This window comes from Myotis nattereri (assembly GCF_964212035.1).
Source record: "Myotis nattereri genome assembly, chromosome: 7".
Taxonomy (NCBI): Eukaryota; Metazoa; Chordata; class Mammalia; order Chiroptera; family Vespertilionidae; genus Myotis; species Myotis nattereri.
The window spans coordinates 11,337,794-11,359,396 of NC_138082.1; the positions used below are offsets into that span (position 1 = coordinate 11,337,794).

Consider the following 21,603-nt stretch of genomic DNA (forward strand, 5'->3'; position numbering starts at 1 on the left):
AGAATCAGGATTTGAAATCGTGCAATCTCGTTTCAGGATCCATGCTATTAAACATTATGCCACACTACTGCCTCATAAATGGTGGAATCTTCTACCCAATTTGCTGCCTCTCTTCTCTTTTCCGTAATATTATTCCACCACTTTTAAAATTGCACAAGAGCTGAGAGCAAGTATGGAGGAGATAGTCTTTGCTAAAAATCAGGAGCTTTGCATTTAAATTATTAAATACTCCAAAGAGAACATACAATGAAATTACTTCCAAAACAAATGAATAGCTACACCAAAAGAAATTATTTCACTTCTAAAATGATGTTGATTTGGAATGTTTGCATTCTTTAATAAAAGGTAAAAATTTTGAGAATAAGACCATTTAAAAATATAATAAATTATGGATTACTATTGTGCTATTTGATTATTTTTTTTATGTTTATGCCAAACATTAGATTGAGACTGATAATTTCTAAAACTCTGTAATTAAAAGTGATGCTATAAAATCATAGTCCAAGTGCCAAAGGAAAACCACTGAATGTATACTCACCATTTATTACTTTGGAAACACACATAGACTTGAAAATTACTTCCCTCAACTAACATGCAAGAAGTAAAAAAATAAAAACATGTAACATTCCACCCACTCTAACACTTTTGATCCTTCTAAACCTCAAAAAAATAACCCCTTAGAACAAAAATATTCTTAACCTAAGCTGCAAAAGGAAGTTAGATAATACTGCAATAAATAACAACTGTTGGCAAGGATGTGGATTAAAGGAAACCCTTCAGCGGTTCTCAACCTGTGGGTCACGAACAATGAAAATACATCCTGCATATCAGATATTTACATTACAATTCGTAACAGTAGCAAAATTACAGTTACGAAGTAGCAACGAAAATCATTTTATGGTTGGGGGTTACAACAACATGAGGAACTGTATTAAAGGGTCGCGGCATTAGGAAGGTTGAGAACCACTGCATACTGTTGGTAGGACTGTAAATTGGTGCAGCCACTATGGAAAACAGTATGGAGGTTCCTAAAAAAATTAGGAATACAGTACCATATGATCCAGCAATCCCTCTGCTGGGTATCTATCCAAAGAACATGAAAACACTAATTTGAAAAGATATATGCACTCCTGTGTTCATTGTAGTATTATTTACAAGAGCCAAGATACGGAAACAACCTAAGTGTCCATCGACAGATGGGTTTTCTGGGTCACATGTGATGCCTGAACTGTAGTGGCCATCTGTGACTATAAAGTGAGCCAGCCTGAGAATAAGCTGACATGTGGAAAATGGGGCAGGGAAAGACAGAAAGAATTTAGGTTCTCACTGACAATCTGAGTCGTTAAAATAACCAACTCTTACTGTCATGTAATAAGATCCCCCAAATAAATTTTACTTATATGGGTTAAGTTTATTAGTATTTCCTTTTAAGAAATTAAAATACAAGAATACACAAATACACATTTTACTACCTAAGAGAGCAAAGATATCTTCACATGTCATATAACCCCTCTGAAAACTCCATTATACATATGTGAGAGAATGTGAGTGTAAAAAGCAAACAAATTATGTTTTTATGTTTAAGTAATTATGAGGACCCCTTGTCAGGTCCTCAGGGACTCCCAGGGGACCTTAGACCTCATTTGGAAAATTGCTGGATTAAGCTTTCTACTGACTTAAAAATCATTTGCTTCTGTAACCTAAAAGATACAGTGGTATTCTCCAAGAAAGGTTTACCTACAAAAGGGTTACTGTTAAAATATACCTAATTTTATCAAAGCAATAAAAACTCTACACCAAAACACTAAACAAACACCACTACCCCAAACCCAAATGACAATTCTCAGAAAAGCAAAATCAAACAATGACATAAACATGTAGACCTAATAGCTACCAAAGGGTTACTAAGGATGGAGCTAATGAGAAAGACAGAATCACCTCCATAATTATCCAGGATTTTTACAAGTTGTTTTTATTAGTGTCCCTACAGATCACTAAAACTTCACTAAAAATACAAAGTACAGATATAATTGGTTTGAGCAGCTAAAAATTTTGTATAAAGGAGAGGGGGAAAAGCCCTAAAAACAACTCAGACAGGCAATAATACCTGCATGGACTACCTACATGCATGGATTACCAGGGGTACAGTTGTGTGTGTGTTTCGGGGGGGGGGGGGGGGGGGGGACGGGACAATAATTATTTATGGACCAGATGAGAGCCAGTCTACTATGACCACAGTGCCCTCTGATGGTGCTGCTGAGTAAGTACAGAAGAAAAACAAAACCACATACAATTTTATGTCCCACATTTATTTGGCTCTGATCTAAGTTTTCCTAAAATAAGCCTGGCTATGAAATGAAAGCCTCAAATTTATAATCTAATCTATTTTATATATTATGACTCAAATATATTTGAAGTACAGAATAGTTTATGATCTAGTATCCATTTTTTAGTGGCATCAATCTAATAAGAGCTACTTAGCTAAGGATCAGCTGTGGTATAGCACATTATTCACTATCCTTCACTATTCCCTTAAAAATCTACAGAAAAAAGCAAAACCAGTATACTTGATGAAGATCCAAACTATTCTAAAATGTCCAATAACACAGCCTATGTCTAACATCAATTAAAATTCCTAAAAAGAGATACATGTTTACCTTCAGCACCAGACAACAGTCCGTCGGGGCTTTGTATTTGTTCCGATAGTCCTGTCCGTAATAAACATTGACATGATCCAGCTGGAGAAAGCATACCAGATCCCGAGAAACCTAAGATAAAACACAGCCAAATGGATAAATTAACAATAATGTGTAAGCAAGCAAATATCATAACTGGTAACAGTTTCTAGTAGAAAAATCAAAATTTTACCACGTAGAAATTACTGCTATTTTACAGAGGACAAGACAGTGAGATTCTCTAGAAATGTTTCTTTTTTAACCCATGATGCAACAAAAAAGGCCATCTCTTTTACTAACTGTCTTGCCATTTACAATTAACACTGACTTGCTTGGAAAAGGGTGGCATTTTAAACAAACTTTAACTATGGTATAGTATATTAAAAATAATCTAGTATAGTAGAGCTCTCTGGAAAGAACAAGAAAATAATGCAGTTCAGTGTCTGTCCAAACATATCTCAAGCACAGTGATTCTCAAGTCGGGGTTTCCTTACAAGTTAAATAGGGGCAACAGTAGGTACTTCTCGGGGTGGCAGTAAAGACTGGAAGAAGTGATACAGTGAGGAGCTTAAAACAGTGGCCCCCCCCGTAAGCACAAAAGCAACAGGTAAGGCTGAAACATCCATAATCCCAGAAAGCTATTCTCCCCAAACAACAAGCAGCAAAAACTACTCTGGTAGAAGTCCCAAAAAATAATACATATAAGGATGGTTTCAAATTTGGCAAGAGAATGGAGATGGGCCCAACTAATGGGCAGAGAGTGAACATTTTCACGTTTCTTCTTCTTTTAACAGATCCGTAAACAAAGCAATTTCTGTGTCCTACAGAAGTTGAAACAAATCAGAGCCTGGATTCACCCTGTCAGCACACTCACTACAAATTAAAATCAATTAGCACAATGAAGAAACTCAAAAGCCAGCAGAAGGGACACACCTTCGCTTTTCCTTTAGGGACATAGTAAATACCAGACGCTCGCAAGAGAAAGTAACGCTTTTTCCAGGACTTCTTGCCATCATCTTTCAACCAAAGGACTCCTTCAATTTCTGGTATAGTTACAGAACTTCCACAAAAACATTCCTAAATGATGATAAATTGGAAACACATATAATTCTTGGATTCTCAGAACAAAAGTTGTGTTTACTCTTGTAAAATGTATGACACTGTAATTAAACCCAAGTGGCTTTGTATTAAAACCATGCTGTTAATTATACCTCAATTAGAACTTTCTATTGTAACATCATATGGATTTATTTTAGAACTGCTATGGCAGTCCCTGTGAAATTTTACCTAATATACAGTGGTTTTTTAAAAAATATATTTTATTGATTTTTTTACAGAGAGGAAGGGAGAGGGATAGAGAGTTAGAAACATCAATGAGAGAGAAGCATCGATCAGCTGACTCCTGCACACCCGCTACTGGGGATGTGCCTGCAACCAAGGTACATGCCCTTGACTGGAATCGAACCTGGGACCCTTCAGTCCGCAGGCCGACACTCTATCCAGAGAGCCAATCCAGCTAGGGCCTAATATACAGTTTTGAAGAAATAGATGAAATGTCAACTGAGTTGCATGTAACAACACTTAAATGCATTTGTAAACAGCAGTTATACTAAATTTAATAAAAGTGTCAGAACTAACATAAGCATTGAACTTTATATTTATCCAAATTAATAACACATTTAGATTAGCTGTCAAGCTAAATAGGAATGCATTTTAAAAGAAAGCAACATGCTAAGTGAATGATTACAAAAAGCAACCATGTATTTAGTAAAAGAATTTTAGAAATACTCACTAAAGATTAACATAGGACATATGGAGCCTAAATTAATTTCTCTCTCCCTGAAGTACAGAAAAATTAGGAATTACAAAAAGGATTTTTCTTAATTGTAGTGAGTACCATATAAAAAGCTGAGTGCTGATCTTCACTTTCCTAACTGCCTTGTTGTAAGCAAGCATTTATTCAGGTTTTCAAACATATGAACGTCTTTGGTCTTAATGCTCTTAAATTAGCAAAAGCCAAAAATTCAATATGAATTTGTTTTATTATTCTTCAAAATAAGGAGATGTATGTATTTTTAAAAATGATTATGCATGTAAACATTCAGTAAGACTAAGGCTTGAAATATTTTGTAAACGGCTATTTATATTCAAGTTTCTCTCTGGGTAAGCAGATAAACAGCACAATCATACGCTTCATTGACCTGCCTTTTCTCCCACTCATCAGCTCCCAAAAAGCTCATGCCCCTTTTAGTACACCAGCTGAACTCTCTCCATCAGGCTATAGAAAAATAGAGTCTCCTCTAGTTACACTGCAAAAATAAACATACTGCATTGACATAACTGACTTAAAAAAATGGTGGTTAATATTTTAATATTATAATGGGAGAGTGAAGAGTCATACCTCCAACAGCACTTCTTTGTTTCTATCTGCCATCTCAGCTGTTTCCTTTTTCCCCAAAAGATAGTTCTGGAAAAATGAATAAGTGAAAGTTAAAGGATAAACACATTCTATTATTCCCTTGGCACAAGAGCATATGTGATTTCTTCTACAGACATAGCACCTCTGTGTCAGTTTCCGGCTGTGTAGAGGAGAAGGAACACTCTTTGGAAAGCAACCTGTGCAGGGACACCATCATTAAATGGCTAACAGTGGCTTCCTCCTTACCTTCCTCATTCATCTTGACCTACTCAATGTAAGCGCTCTCCCCCAAATCCTGAGGTAATACTACATGCAACAATATTATGTTTTGATATATCAAATGAAAGTTGTGTTTACAGGACCTGAAAGGTTTACAAATTAAGTATGACAAAGAAAGCAAATTTCCTTACAATATGCTGAGCTTAACTGATCCAGATGCAGAAAATGTAATTCTATGTTCTGGGTTTTAAAGAAGAAATCCCAAATTCCCTGAGACTACCATAATCTCATTTTGGTGACTCAACTAAAATATGAATTCTAATTATTAGCCTTATGAAAAAATTTTCAACAATCACCCATAAAAAGATCTATCCATATTCCCAAATGGGTATTCTTCACTTAAAATGTCCAATAAAGATGTGTCATGATTAAGCCACCTGAAGGATGACTACTCAATACCTTTAACACTGCTACTATTTTCCCTCATTACTACTTTTTATAGTGGGGCTGTTTTCTCTTGCCTATTGATTTTTATAAAATACTAGAGGCTCAGTGCACGAGATTCATGCACTGGGGGGTGGGGAGTCCCTCAGCCCGGCCTGCGCCCTCTCACAGTCCTGGACCCCTCGGGGGATGTCCGCCGGGGATTGGACCTCAGTCGGCAGCCAGACATCCCTCTTGCAGTCTGGGGCTCTAGCAGTTCAGGACCCCTCGCTCCTTACCACCCGCCCATAGTGGAGGCAGGAGAGGCTCACGCCACTGCTGCTGCACTTGCTAACTGTGAGCCTGGATTTTGGCTGAGCAGTGCTCCCCCAGTGGGAGTGCACTGTCCACCAGGGGGCAGCTCCTGTGTTGAGCATCTGCCCCCTGGTGGTCAGTGTGCACCATAGAGACTGGTCATTCCGCTGTTCAGTCGATTTGCATATTACGTTTTTATTATATAAGATAGGATTTGGGGAATAGAAAGTATTAACTCAAACATTGTTTTGAAATAAGCAAAGATGCCAAGTAAAGCAAGGTCACATGTATTAATATGTGGAACCATTTATAATCAAGGTTACTAAGATCAAAAAATAATTTAAAAAACAAATCAAAATCTCAACTGGATAAATGGCTGAAACAGAGAAACTTAAATATGTAAGTACTTTTCTTTGATGGATAGAAACTCACCAAATAAATAGCTACTGAACACAGCTCTGGATTAGAGCAGAAACCTGGAAACTCCATGGAGTTACTTTTGCTGCCCCAAGGGCTCACCCCATCTGGCTCTGTGGGCTGATAACCTCCCTCGGGCCTGACAACCTGGGCCCAGCAGTCCCTCCACCCTAGCAGTAGTGAATGCTTCCTTGGGGTTTTACCACCACAGTATTCCAACCAGGTGGTTGCCAATCTTTTAACTCTATCAACTTAGTAATGACAGAACAATATAAGCATTTAAAAATACCAACCTCTGTGTTTTTGAGTCTCACCTGTGGATTTTTGAAAAGTGCATATTTTTCTATACGCTCCATAAACATAAGCCTGTTTTGACTATCTCTTGTCCAGTTAAGAAGATTTTCAACCAAGTTTTCATGGTCTTCAAAGATTCTCTCTGTCCCAAAATAAAATACCAGTACTTTGTTAGTATTCACCAGAATTGCATCAAATATATGAAACCATGCAAAATAATTCACAGCAGAATCACAGAATCCTTACTGACACTACAGTCCTGGGCCCTTATTTTCCACCTGTTTTCAAATAAGGGAACATGCCCTAATGGTGGTAAGTGACTTTAGCAAGGTCACACGCCTGCTAAATGGAAGAATTAGGACTGGAATCTAATTCTTCTAGGTCTTCTTCAGCTTTCAGCCTTTTCCCATTCATCCTTAAAAAAGAATATGTTAGTTGTATATCATAAATTCTGATATTAAGTATTTCCAATAGTATTCAGTTCTTGTAATTTAAGAAATTTCCAAGATAATTTCTTCTTTGAGTCATGGGTTTTACTTTTAAATATAGACATATTTTCTAATTTCCAAATTAGGAATCAAAGCACATGACCTTTAGATTGAACATATATATTCAAAGAACCCATTTAGATACTAATTTTTTGAAATTTCTTGAAGTTGCTTATGGCCTCATACTTGAATTTTTAGAAATATTCCTCTTCTGCTGGAAAGAATGTATATTTTCCTGTAATTAGATAGTGTTCTAAATTTATTTCATAGATCAAACAAATTATTTTTCAAATCTCCTGTATCCTTTTTTGTCTGCTTGATTGTACTGATCATTGAAAAGGTTCTACTATGAAGGCTGACATGAGTTTCTCCTCGTAGTTCTGTCAACTTTTGCTTTATACAATTTAACGCTATTAGATAAAATTTTTAAATATAGTCTCTTCCTAGTGAATATGTGTGTTCTCTTCATCTCTAGTAATGCATTTTGCTTAAAGTCTATTTTGTCTGCTATTAACAAAGTTAATTACCTTTGTTTTGGTTAGTGTCTTTTCACATTACTTTTACTTATGTGTCTTTAGATAATAGGTCTTTTTTATAAACAGCAAACAGTTGCATTTTATTTATTCATCCTTTCTAATAATATTTGTTTAATTGAGTAGTTTACATTTATCATAATTTGTTTCTACCAACTTATTTGGGCTCTTAGTAGCCCCTTGTTTTCTTTTCTTTTATTCATTCAACAAATACTGAATGACTATATATATATATATATATATATAATTTTATTTTTCAAATACAGCTGACATTCACTATTATTTTTTGAGTTTCAGGTGCACAGCACAATGGTTAGACAACCATATACTGCTTTACAAAGTGGTCTCCTGATATCTCTAGTACCCACCTGGCTCTATATACACTTATTAACATTAGTGACTCTAGTCACTATGCTGAGCTTTACATCCCTGTGACTATTTTGTGACTACTAATTTGCATGTAATCCCTTCACCCTTTTCACCTGGCCCCTCAACCCCCTTCCCCTCCGGCAACCAACCAGTCTGATCTCTGTATCTATGAGTTCACCTCATACTGTAGTTGAAGCACTGTGCCATGTATATATGATTAAACAATAGTTACTTAAGACGCCATAGTCAATTATATAAGAGGTAATACAGAAATATTACAAATGTGAGTCTTTAAAACCACGATCATAAAAATATTCCAAAACTAGCATTCAAACATTTTCTGGGTATCATAATGCTACTACATCTATGAACTCAAACAAGTTTTCTAATTAAGAAGAGTTATAGATGAGTATTACGAGAATACATTTTTATTCATGTTAATGATGGTCTAATAACTTATAACTTAGTTTTGGGAGTTGTGTACATATTTTCTGAGAGAAGGGGTTAATAATTATATTTTTTATTTATCTGTAAATTGCTGTGAATACTTAAAAATATAGTAACTAGTAAGAGAAATGCAAATACATACTTTAAAATAGCAAGTTAACATTGATTACTGATTCAATTAAGTATGCTAAGAGAATTACTGCAAGATTTCTGTAATCATACAACTAATATTAAAAAAAAAAAAGTTTTAAAAGTCACGAATGATATAAAAAATGAGGATGTTTATAATTAGAAGACATCATACCAAACTACAAATCTTAGGAAACTAAGACATAATACACCTAGCTAAAAGTAAGATATTTGTGCTTTATTTGTCCCCTGAAAATCATATGCAGGAATAAAGACTTCAATACAAATGTGAATAAATTGGTCTTCAGTAAATGTGTTGATCTATGCAGTTCTTATTTGAAGGGCAATGGTATTTTGTTACCTTAAAAAACACACAAAAAGTTTGTTCTATAAGAAAATCTAAACTCAACTAGATACCTCATATTCATAGAAATCTCAAAATACTTGAAAAAAAAAAAGATAATGTAAAAAGCCAACTTTATATTCTAGGGGATAAAATATAAATATGTCTCTTAGTGCTTTTAACCAACACCAAAACTGTTAGAATTAAAAAGAAATTAAAAAGTAAGTGAAGCAATGAGATTACTAACCCATTTGTAACTCAGAGATGGTTTCTACCAGTGACCAGTCTAAACTGTAACCACAGTGGGATTTGTCCATGAGGTTATCCAGCACTTGCCTCACCGTCTGTCTCTCATCCACCATCATTGTTTTAGAACTATCATCAGACATGTGGACTCTAATAACCAGCTATAAAAGGCAAAAAGAAAATTAAATGCAAACCAAAAATTAGACATTTTAGAAACTTCTTCCAATAATTGAGTACTGCTCTTAGTAATGCCCTCAGTTAAATATAAATTAAAACAAACTTAAATTTATTATATAAAAATACTCTAAAATTAGGTATCAAATAACCTACATAAACAAATTTAAAGCCTCCTTAAAATTATAACAGGTTAAGACCATAATAAGATTATTTTGTTTTACTCTGTTAGGGTAACTTAAAATCAGAAATTTACTTCTTTTAAAATGCATTTTATCCACAAAAAATACATGTTAAAAATGTATTAGGAAGAAATACCCCTCTACCTCTCCATATTTTAGAGATACATTATATAAACAAGGCCATTTTTTATAGATCTGTAAAACTGATTAAAAAAATCCAAGTATCACCTTTTTCACTTGCGCCTCTTTAATTTTCTCTAGGGCAACTCTGATCTTCTCAGCTTTCAATTTTGCTGCTTGTTCTTCCTGTGAACAAAAGCACTTCAGATAAACTAATGCTAAGATAATGAGATTTTTAAAAGAAGTCTTTTTATCCTTAAGGATGTTGCTAGCATTAAATTTCAGCAAGAATATAACCTCACACAATTATATAAAGTATATTTTAAAAATAACCGTGTTCACAAAGTGAGAGCTCACATATTATAAACTTTTTTAAAGATACAGACTTGAAGATCTCTTATTAGACTAGATTCCATATTCCAGAGAAAAAGAAACCTATACTGTAGTAGATTAATGAGTTTGATTCTGTCCATCTGAAGATGAATTTGGGGTTCTAGGGTAGGGAAAACATGAATGTATATAGGTTATCTGTGAGATTGCCAATTTGTTACACCTGCACAATACTTAACTCTGAATTTATTACCCCTCCAAAGCATGGGCAATCCATTTTTTGCATACTAATGTTTTGTTCTCTTACACTGCAAACGTATCATCATAAAAATAGCAAAACAAAACAAAACAAAAAATCCTAGTATCAATTTATTTGCAACCATATATAAATCCTTAATTAAAAAAATGTAGGTACATTCTCATTAATATACCAATAAAAATAGAAGAGGCTACAGTATATTATAAGTTTTACTCTGCTTTGGAAAAAAACACACAATATAATCAATGTCTCATGTCAATAAACTCAAATTTATTTCCATTAATTCACTGATAATTTTTAAGTTAAATATAATTTTTCAAATATTTAATTCCTACTAACTTCTACTTTATAAAATTTAGATAAGTAGTAATAAAATTATCAAGAACTACAACTACACTTAAACCATTAATCTATTTTTTTCCTAAAACAACATATAGTGCTCTAATACCAGTACTTACCTGCACCTTCCAGCAATAGGCCATAGTACACTGTAGCATTAATTGCCAGTTGAAAACTCATGTAAGTAAACCTGTACTTATAAAGGATTACTTTCTAATTCTAAACTTTGATTTCTCTGGAAAATAACTAAGAAAAATATAAACTACCAGCTTGTAGATTCCTTTATTTAATATAAAATTTAAAAACACACACACAAAAAACAACAAAAGAAAAACCTAATTATATCAAACACTATCTACTGTGGATTCTAATTAAAAACCACAACCCGTGTGTTATTCTTCATTAAAAATCTAAAGCTATCAGGGTAAAAAAACTCCCCGCAAAAGAGATTCACTGCTCTCCTAAATTCTGTTGACTTTCCTGTTTCTGAACTGCTTTGCTTTCCTCTTCACATTCTAGGCTTTCTCCCCTCATTTTGAGCTTAGTATTTACTCACTACTCTGTGAAACAGAGAAAAACCAGTGGTTGGGGAAGACAGTGGGCTTGTTTGTCAGAAATCTGATCCTTGTCAATGAAAGGAGTCAGGGAATTAACATAATAACCACCAAGGTCTGGAAATACTATCTGTAAACCCAATTAGACAGAAAACAAAGACCTTTATTTTAACAATGGAGAGGAGTAAGATAAAACTGAATTCTTAGACTATTATAGATATTTTCATTTGATTAAAAGATTAAATCATCCTATCCACACTTTATGCAAATAAACAACAGAATTATTGTTGATTATATATCTGAACAAGATTTTTTCTTAAGGCAGGTTATAAAATAAGAAAACTAAATTACTACTATAAATTTAAATCTCAAAGTCTGATGAGGAAAAACTGGTATGCAGAATCAATGCTTTGCATATTTGGAATATAAACATGAACTTCTAAAAGGCCAAATTCTTTTATATTATAATCAATATGCAGAAGTTAAAAAAATTAGATGTCCTCAAAAGCGTAATACATTTTTAGGATAAAGCATATTCAAGAGAATGAGAAGACAGCTATATACACTAGGAAAAATATTTGCAAAATATTTATCAGACATATCTGATAAAGAATTATGATCTAAACTATACAAAGAATTCTTAAAACTAACAAGTAAATGGACAACCCAATTTAAAAATGGGCAAAACACCTTAACGAGTTACACAGATACAAGAAGATACACATATGGCAAATAAGACTATAAAAAATGCTCAGAATCATGTCATTAGGGAACTGCAAATTAAAACAATGAGATACCACCGTACACCTATTAGAATGGCCAGAATTCAAAACACTGTAAACATCAAATGCTGTTGAGGTTGTGGAGTAACAGGAACTCTCACTGCTGGTGGGAATGCAAAATGGTACAACCACTTTGGAGGACATTTTGGTGGGTTCTTAGAAAATCAGACATGCTCTTATGATACGACCCAGCAATCATGCTCCTTAACACTTACCCAAATGAGCTGAACACTTACCTTCACCCAAAAACCTAAATATAGATATTTACAGTAGCCTTATTTATAAAATGACAAAACTTGTAAGCAATTAAGATATCTTTTAGTAGGTAAATGGATAAATTATACTGATTCCAGACAATAAAATATTATTCAGTGCTAAAAAAGAAATGATCTATCAAGCCATGAAAAGACATGGAGGAAATGGAAAAGCATATCACTAAGTGAAAGAAACCAATCTGAAAAGGCTATACATTCCAACTATATGACATTCTGGAAAAGGCAAAACTATGAAAACAGTAAAAAGATTAGTGTTGTTGGGGGTTGGGTAGAGGAAGGGGTGAACAGGTGGAGCACAGAATTTTTGTGGGGGTGAAACTATTCTAATAGTAGATATATGTCATTATACACTTGTCCAAACTCACAGAATGTACACCAGCAAAAGTGAAGCCTAATATAAACTATGGACTCTGAGTGATAATGATGTGTTAATATAGGTCCATCAACTGTAACAAATGTACCATTCTGGTGGGAGATGGTGATAATGGAGACTATGCATGTGTGGCGGTAAGTAGTATGTAAGAAATCTCTTTACCTCCCCTCTAAATTTTACTATAAAATATAAAGTCTATTCAAAAAAGAAATGTAAGAATTCAAATATTACATCTGATATTGGTTATAAATTTTATTATGAAAATTTATTTTCACAACTCCCCTTTTAGTATACTATCTAGAACACAATCAGTGCTATTTTTTGAAGAAATGACATCAAAAGTATTTCAATTATAAGATTAGCTTAAACTCCCAGATCAGTTTCTGCTCCACAGGCCAACAGGAAAAGAGCTGATACACTGGAAGAAAGATTTAAAGAAACAAAGACTCCAATAATCCATTAAAAAAAAAAAAAAAAGAAAGAAACAAGATACATGCAACCAATGAACATACATTAAACCAATGAAATTTCCTAGCCATCAATAAGAAACCATTTTTCGGTAAAACAGCAAGGTAGGCTATTTGAACACCCAAATTTAGCTATTCTCCCATTTGCTTAACATATTACTCTTTACATAAATTGGTCTGTGTTAAAACTATCTTGGTCTGTGTTAAAACTATCAAATTCAAATTTAAAAGCTAGCTTAATTTCAACCTAGGGAAATTTAAGTTCATTCTTCTCCAGTTTATTAACAAGAATGTCCTTGCTAGGAGCTTTTTGAAGAAACAATCAAGATACCTCTAAGTTCTAGAGTTTGGAGCAAAAGTGGAAATAAAATGTTTATATCAAACTGCAAAATTCATAGTATTTTATTCTTCCTCAGAAAGTTTGATTTCACCTACTTTATTTAAGCCATGATCATATCTTTTAACCACAAAAGAAACTGTTATAAGCTTATGGAGTATTGTGCAATATAGGAAAGATCAATAAATCTTTCCTAATGTACTTAGATTATATACTTAGAAGATATCCAATAGTTTATTTATAAAGGTAATGCAAATCTATGTTTACTATCTGCAACTCAAGTTAAAGAACAGAGCTTTATTCATCTCATGTTCTCTCCTTTCTGTTAAAGCCAACAAACTCCGGGTTTAAGTCTTCTGCCCCTTATCTTTGGCCTATCCCTTTCTTCACCCTGTTTGTCCCATAACTATCCTAAATATATGTAAAAGATACCTCACACATATAATAACTGAACTTTCTTTCCTAGCCCTCCTCTTACAAAAGCAAGAGACAACCTATTTTCTACCTGAAAAACCCCTGTGTGGCTATCAATAATCATCAAATGCCAAGCCTCCTCAAATTTACATCAAGGACAAAAACTCAGTGAAGATCTTACGATTAAATGAAAGCCAATGCTGTGGCCACAAAGTGTTAGAGCATTGTCTTCAGTGTAAAAAACAGAATACTTATAGAGTTACAGTTGCTAACAGACGGCTAGGGAATTCCTTCAACTAAGAAATTATTAAGGCTTTGTGGGTTCAGAACAAATCTTATTGAAATTACGGAGCTAAAGAGAAGTTAGCAGTTTCTTTGGGATCTAGTTTATTTCACAGATTATAACAATAAACAAGCTATGTAAATTAAAAGAATTAAAAGAAAACTTGTAGTAGTAAAGAGTTTGATGCCCATGAAGTGGTCTATTCTAGAAAACTGTTTAGGGCCAAAATAGTAACTAGTTTACTTCTCTTAAAGAAATCATGCAACTGTCCTGACTGTGTAAGCTCAGTTGGTTAGAGCGTGTCCCAATACACCGTTTTGTGGGTTTGATACTGGTAAAGGTATAAACAGGAATCAACCAATGAGTGCATAATTAAGTGGAACAACAAATCAATGTTTCTCTCTCTCTCTCTCTCTCTCCCCTTCTCTCTAAAATCAATTTAAAAAAATAAAGCAAAGAAAGAAATCATGAAATTGATATGACTCTCACTGAGAAGAGAACTAACATTATCTGAACACCTTGAAACTTGTCACACACTAAATTAAGGCCCCAAAAGACTAATCTTTCTAAGATTATACTGGCAGCTACCAAGTGACTGCTTGCTCTTTACACTACAATGTGACAGTTCCTTTTGTCCTAAGGATTATAACACAAACTTTGGGATAGCAGGAAATAAACACTGCTTGTCAAAAATAAAAATTTTCACTTGGCCTGGATTGGTGAAAACAAAACAACAACAAAACCCACCCATTCTTTTTGCTGCCCTGGCCTAAGCACAGTGTTGCTATGTACTGACCATTGGGTGTGACAATGTCCTAGTTTGGAAGACAGCAGGTCAGAGGTGTGTCAGTAACCTGGACACATGTCCTCTGGGTAGGGAGAACCAGATGACCACACAGCAGCTATCCAAGAGGTATAACCTCATTTTAGCTTCACGAGAGCCAGGTGCTCTGGTACAGAGGGCACTGACATTGAGAGGCCCCTGTGGCTCAGATTATCTAGAAGTTCTGCCACTTCAGCCTTGACTCCATTCACTACCCCACCCTAAATATTTAGGTTCTATGCTACAGAATCACATTCCTGCTCCAATTTCTTACTGTATGAAAGCAGGATATTGACTATATACACCAGTAACACCACCACTGGGGTAACAGGAGATGTGATCTGAGGAGGGAATGGCTCTGACGCTGCCGTTGGCATCACCATCACTTGGGCAGAGGGAGATGAGAAGTTACTGACTGCATTTATCCAAAACCTGCAAAGAACCACTCATTCTATGATAGAAACTGTTTTTGTTCACTGGCATATTGGGTTGTAAATGCTGTGTGGCACATAGTAAATATTTGTTGAATGAATGAAGTTATTCTCTTCAACAGTTTTAGGGGGGAAAAAATTAAACTCCTTAGCATGCTTGAATAATCTGCTCCCTGGCTACCTCTCCAAATCCAAATAAAGACACTCATATATATATTTATTTTTTGAATATTGTGGCTCCAGCCCAGTTTTTCTTTCAGCTTCTCAAACGTGCCAAGCTCCGTTCTCCCTGGGACTGTCTACATGGACCTCTTCCCTTGACCCTCAAGATGGCTTTTCATCCTTCAAGCTTTAGATTAAATGCCACCAGAAGGGCCTTTTCTGATTTCACCCTCTAAAGGCAGTGCACTTCCTTCATAGCACTTAAAACATGATTTAGAATTTGTCTACATGCTTGCTTGTTAATGTTTTTTAAATCCACCTTCATAAGAAGACTGTGAGCTCCTGAGGGAGGCGGGGGATATATGGCCATTTTATACAATGTTACAGCTAGCACAGCACATGGCTCAACAAATATTTGTTGAGTAAATAAGCCATGGAAATGGTTAGAAGTTGCACTTAATCTGTGAGCAGTGTAAAAAATGGACAAGAGGAGGGACAGGCAAGAATAAAGAGACAAGTGTAGTAGTGGCTCTGGTAAGAGATTAAGAGCTGGTTTTAGGGTGGTGGCAATGGGAATTAAATGGTAGGGTGAACTCAGTAAATCCTCAAGATAGCAAGTCCTTCACTAGAGCTGAGGTCGTAAGTAAAAAGAAGAAAGGTACCAAAATGGTAGAGGGTTCAAACCTGGGCAACTGGGAAAATGGCAGGATTCTGAATAGAAATTGTGAGGCCCCAGGGCAAGGAAGTTAAAGACCTTTGGGATTGGTACTGGTAATCTTACAGGAAATGCCTGATGGCTATCTGAAAATTTGTTGCTCTCAGAGATATGATCTAGAACAGAGATGCTAGCTGAAGCTATGAGTAAATATTCCAGGTAGAGACAGTCAACAGAGAAGAGCTGAGGAAAAGGAAAGAATTTTGCTAAGGTTAGAAAGTACACGTCTATTCTCTGCTTTGACTTCTACATTCCCTGATACTTAAGCTACTTCTAACCCATTCCTAGATCTACTTCAGAGAGAGAAACTCAGGCAAGAGAAAGGGTTACTGCTGACTCTTGGATCTTCTCTTTGAGCTGCTTCTCATGGAGATTTTAATTTTAGCTTTACCATCTTTCACAAGTTTATATGGTTAAGAAAAAAATGAAATAAAAAATACCCTCTGATATAATAACTAACAAACATTACCTATCATTACTGTGAATATTCTTCAAAAACCAAGTCTGACATTCTTGACTTTACATTATTTAAATAAGATAATAAAATAAAACCATGATTTAAAAAGAGGCAGAAAGCTATTTATAGTCAGCTTCCTTATTCTGTTTCCCTTAATTAATGATGACAATGGCTAAAAGATTTAAAATTGATGTAAAATACCAACCCAGTGAAAATCTAGCTGGACCAATTCAAACTATTCTGAAATTGAAGAACTGAGAAATTAAAACTCAACATTCTCTTCCAATTTGATGAAGCCAATGTAAAGTAAGATTCTGTTTATATAAACAAATGTTTTAATTAAATGAGGTGCTGATAATATAAACAAGAATTAGAAAACAAAGTCGGCTGAAAAAAACCTCACAGCATAGATAAGCATTAGTAGTAAAAGTTAAACATTTTTAGACTTTCAAGTGAATTACAATATTAAGCTAGAAAAAGTGCAATACACTTGTGAAGACTTTTAGGTATTTACAACAGTAAATTTTCAGTGAAAAACTAGTAAATTACTGCAAACATGTTCTATTCTCAATAGAACATATTAAAGTCAGTAAATAATTACCTTCAGTAAGAAAAAAACAAACTCCTGTTCAGCACAAAGGTGCTGAAATAAGAAAGCACAATCTGAGAAATCTGAGAGCGCAATCAAACCCAGAAATTGTATTCTACCTATAAGGCAATAAATATTTACATACAGGTGGAAAGAAGAGGTTTCACCTTGGTCAGCAAATGAGAAGGTTTTCCTGCAATGTTTCTCAGAAGAAGGGAGGTTTCCCTGTCCAAATAGGAGTGCTTGTACAGAAAGAGAAAAACAAAAAAAAGGCGACAGAAGTCAGTGGAGGTTTTATGTGTTTAAAATATAAAGTAGACAAAGAATGATTCTCTATTATTAGCCTCATATCTTTCCCCTGAACTCACTAAAATGTGTCTAAAAGAAATTTTTTCTAAAAGGGGAGGAAAAAAAGAAAAGGGGGGGTGGGTGGGAGCACAGATACCACCCATGCCAGCAGGCATGTCTAGCCGACTCCTGATGATCCTCACTCTGGGAAATGGGTCACACACTGCACAGACCACAGCCAGTTTTTTTTCCAGGACAGTGTTTTTGAGTGCTGTGCGTATAGCACAAATAAACAGGTGTTGAAGGTTAATGACAAACATATTCCTTCCTCTTGTAAAGCCCACATTAAATAATATAATCTTATGAAAAGAGAATAAAACTACATCATTTCCAAAACTTCTGCAAGTATTTCTGACAATTCAGTGATAGTCACACCAAGAGGAAAAATGTCCATAAATATTTTGCCTAATAATAATCACCTATTTTCAGTAAAATTTTATTAATTCATTGTATTAGGATACTAACAATGTGTTGCACAGTAAAGGACTTGCAAAGCAATTGAATGATGTAAGTAAAATATTAAGAAGTGCTGTTGCCTTAAAATGGTTAAATTAATTCAAGGAATTAAGATATTTTCATTAAAATGGTTGTGAATAACATAGCCCTAACAGCCTTTTTCCCCTTAATAACGTTTTAGTAACTTGTTACAAGTTTAAGCAACTGTATTTAAACTCATGTAGTATAAATTATAGTTGTTTTGATATATATGTAATTCAGACTTCCGTCTCTAAATAATTCCGAATTAGTTTTAATGCTATGTAGTTACTAACAACCATTTAAAACAATACATGGCACGGTTAAGTGGAGTTATAGAAAATATTCTATAATTTATATTTTATAAACCTAACTGTATATCAAGTTATTCTTGAAACAAATTCTTTTCATTTACGTAAACAAATACTAGAGCAGCATCTACTCTCATAAAGTTCTTTTGTTACAGATAATAAAACACACTACTTCCAGATAACAGAATATAATATTAACTTAATATTGAGTCATATCTACACTTGAGTTAGGTTTGCTATATGGTATTTCACTGCCTGTATTTTTTTAAGCTATTTAATAGTTGACAGTATTACAGATGTCCTCCATTTCCCCCACCTCCACCCAGCCCCTGTCCCACTCCAGGTCTTCCCCACACTATTGTCTGTGTCCATGGGCTATGCATACCGGGTATATGTTCATTAGTTAATCTCTTCCTGTTCCCCTAACCCCCTTCTCCTCTGAGATCTGTCATTCTGTTCCATGTATCCATGCCTCTGGACCTATTCTGTTTGTCAGTTTCTTTTGTTCATTAGATTCTACATATAAGTAAGGTTTAAACTTTAAAAAAATCTTACACGATGTACTCAATCAGTCCTTAAATTCAAATTATTTCAAGACTTCAAATCACTAAAAAATAACCCATCTTATTCTGATCAGTAAGAATATCTAACTATTTAAAGGCTCTAAGAGTTATCCATTTAAAAAATTTTCAAGGTTTAAATATCTTAAAATAAAAGGTATAGTCATTATAGCTGGTTACTTCAAAATATGTTACATCTAAAAATGAGACCACAAGCACTAGGTGGACATGATCAAAGACAGCTATTCACTGCTTAATCACTAGCAGGGAGGGAGGCCAGATCTCCATGCTCCCTCTGTCTAAGCTTCAAGTATTTGTTGCAGACCCCCCCACCCCCAAAATCTAGAAATCAGAAGCAGCAAATTTCTCCCTTCAATAAATGCCTTACTTATCTACCTTCTCCTACTGGTGCCAGTCCCTACATCACTCTAGCATTCCTCAGAAAGGAGGTGCGGGGTGGCAGGAGAACTGGTTACTGGAGAAAGATGCAAGATGGATGAGAAGAGTGGTGTGCAATTGGAGGAGTGAGAAAAGTAAAAGACACTGCTTTGGGCATGTCATTAAATCGGCCTTTAGTCTTGGTACATGTTACTGGTAACAAAAATGTACAGAGCTCATTTAAATGGGGCCTTTTTATATTTTCCTTCATTTATCACTAACAACACAAAGTCAATGGCTTAGTCTTATCTTAATCCATTTCACTGATTTATTATTATTAGCCCATTTTCTTACTCTCTTCCATCTTCCCCTCTTTCATTTATTCAATTATTTTTAGGTTTCAACTTTGAGCCTGCAACCATGCCAGGCACTGAAGATGCAAAGGCGACCAAGACAGGCATTTCTTACTCTCACAGTTTAGAGTCAAATAGGGAGAGAACTGACAGTTACAACAGGGGTTGTGAGGGGTATGGGAGCCAAGTATTAGGTGGACTACCTAACCCAATATTAGGAGTTCAGCAAAGTATTTCTTAAAAAGCTTAGAGTCCTGGAGGATAGGAGGCAGCTGGGGGTTTCAACACAAAATTTCTCTGTTAGACATGCTACAACCTATATAACCTTACCACAAGTATTAATATTCAATGGTGCCATATTGTAGAGTTGCTCATTTGCTTTTGCTCATTTATTTTTAACCTTGGTTTAATTTTTAATTGAAAAATTGAGGTATATGATAAGGTTTCATCATCAAAAGTTCTGAAGAATACATTCCTCTTCATTGATATTTAACTAGTTCCATGGACATGTTTATAGAACTTACAGGTGTCAGCTCAGCCTGTTCTTCTGTGAAGTCAATATGACGCTTGGCCGGCTTGCTGGGACATCTCAGAGAAATAGCATGCTGTGAAAATGCAGGAAGGAAGAAAATGATAGGTAAAGGAGGTGGAAAAGGGCAGTTCTCATTATCATGCAGGAAGAGAAAAGATCACTGAAATAAAATGCCAATGAAAAGTTGCATGCATCTTTCATTATATCATGCAAAAATAAAAAAAGGTAAGAACCAGATGATCCTAACCTTTGATAATTTAAGGATAACCTCACTCTACTTCTGGAAAGTAGAGCTCTAAGGGAGAATTATGGAGAAACACTGTGTCCATTACCAATTCATGCTCTGACCTCAATTGGGCCTTGACTGCTGTTTGTCAGCATTCTGTCTTTCCTCCTCACTCAAAGCTTGTTCTAAATAGTTACAAAGTTCTTCAAGCTTCTAATTTTACCCTTCCATCTCTTCACATGACCTCAATTCCCTCCATAACTAAGCAAATCACATCCATCTACCACATCCATCTATCTTCACCACTACAATGTATCCTATAGCTACACCCATATTCTCATTCTCTCCAATTCTATATGAATATGCTTTCCCCTCTCCAAAGCTAAGCATGTTCTAGATCCCACTCATGTCCCCCCTCTCTAATAGCTCAGCCTCTAATACTCAACTAGTCCAGCTTATTGGTGGCAGGAAGGACAAAAAATAATCAAGTCTTCTGGGTTCCCTCCTCCTCTTAAACTCTATTTTCCTTTTCACTGCCAAATTTCCTGAACTCAGCTATAGTGTATCTCCTCCACTTATCCTTCAATCCCCTACCATCTAGCATACATCTTTCTTTTCCAAAGTCTTTATCCCGTGTGTTGTAATGCAGTCTATAATTCATTTTCAAAGTCATCAATGACCTTTTAACCAAGATGGAATACTGTCTTTCCTATCACAGTATTCACCACATTGACTGAAACTGCTTGTTTGGTTGTCTGTATTGACACCCATCTCCTCACATAATACATTATAATCTCAAAAAGACATTGTGTATTAAGTTCACAATTTTTTTGTGTTTGCTTTTCTTGCAGTTTTTAAAAGGAAGATTTATTTAACAAGTTTCACTTAGTACAATATGTCTAATGGAAATCACAATACAAGGAAAGATTTAAATCAAAGCTTCAGAATTTTATACAAATGACATGACCCAACTCCTAAAGTATCAATTGGTATTACATCTCAAAATTGTCCCAGATCTTAATAAAAATAAGTGTACAC

At 34.8% G+C, this 21,603-nt stretch overlaps 1 protein-coding gene across 1 annotated transcript in view; it reads right to left on the reverse strand.

Moving 5' to 3' along the window:
* RAPH1 (Ras association (RalGDS/AF-6) and pleckstrin homology domains 1) overlaps positions 1–21,603 on the reverse strand; it is a 68,161-nt gene that overhangs the window by 9,202 nt on the left and 37,356 nt on the right. The window contains exons 5-12 of the mRNA XM_081096174.1: positions 20,332–20,412; positions 17,551–17,625; positions 9,902–9,979; positions 9,319–9,478; positions 6,783–6,904; positions 5,077–5,142; positions 3,609–3,752; positions 2,658–2,768 (exon numbers count right to left, since the gene is read on the reverse strand). Of these exons, the coding sequence (XP_080952300.1) occupies positions 2,658–2,768; positions 3,609–3,752; positions 5,077–5,142; positions 6,783–6,904; positions 9,319–9,478; positions 9,902–9,979; positions 17,551–17,625; positions 20,332–20,412 (837 nt within the window). The remainder of the gene's footprint in view (positions 1–2,657; positions 2,769–3,608; positions 3,753–5,076; positions 5,143–6,782; positions 6,905–9,318; positions 9,479–9,901; positions 9,980–17,550; positions 17,626–20,331; positions 20,413–21,603) is intronic.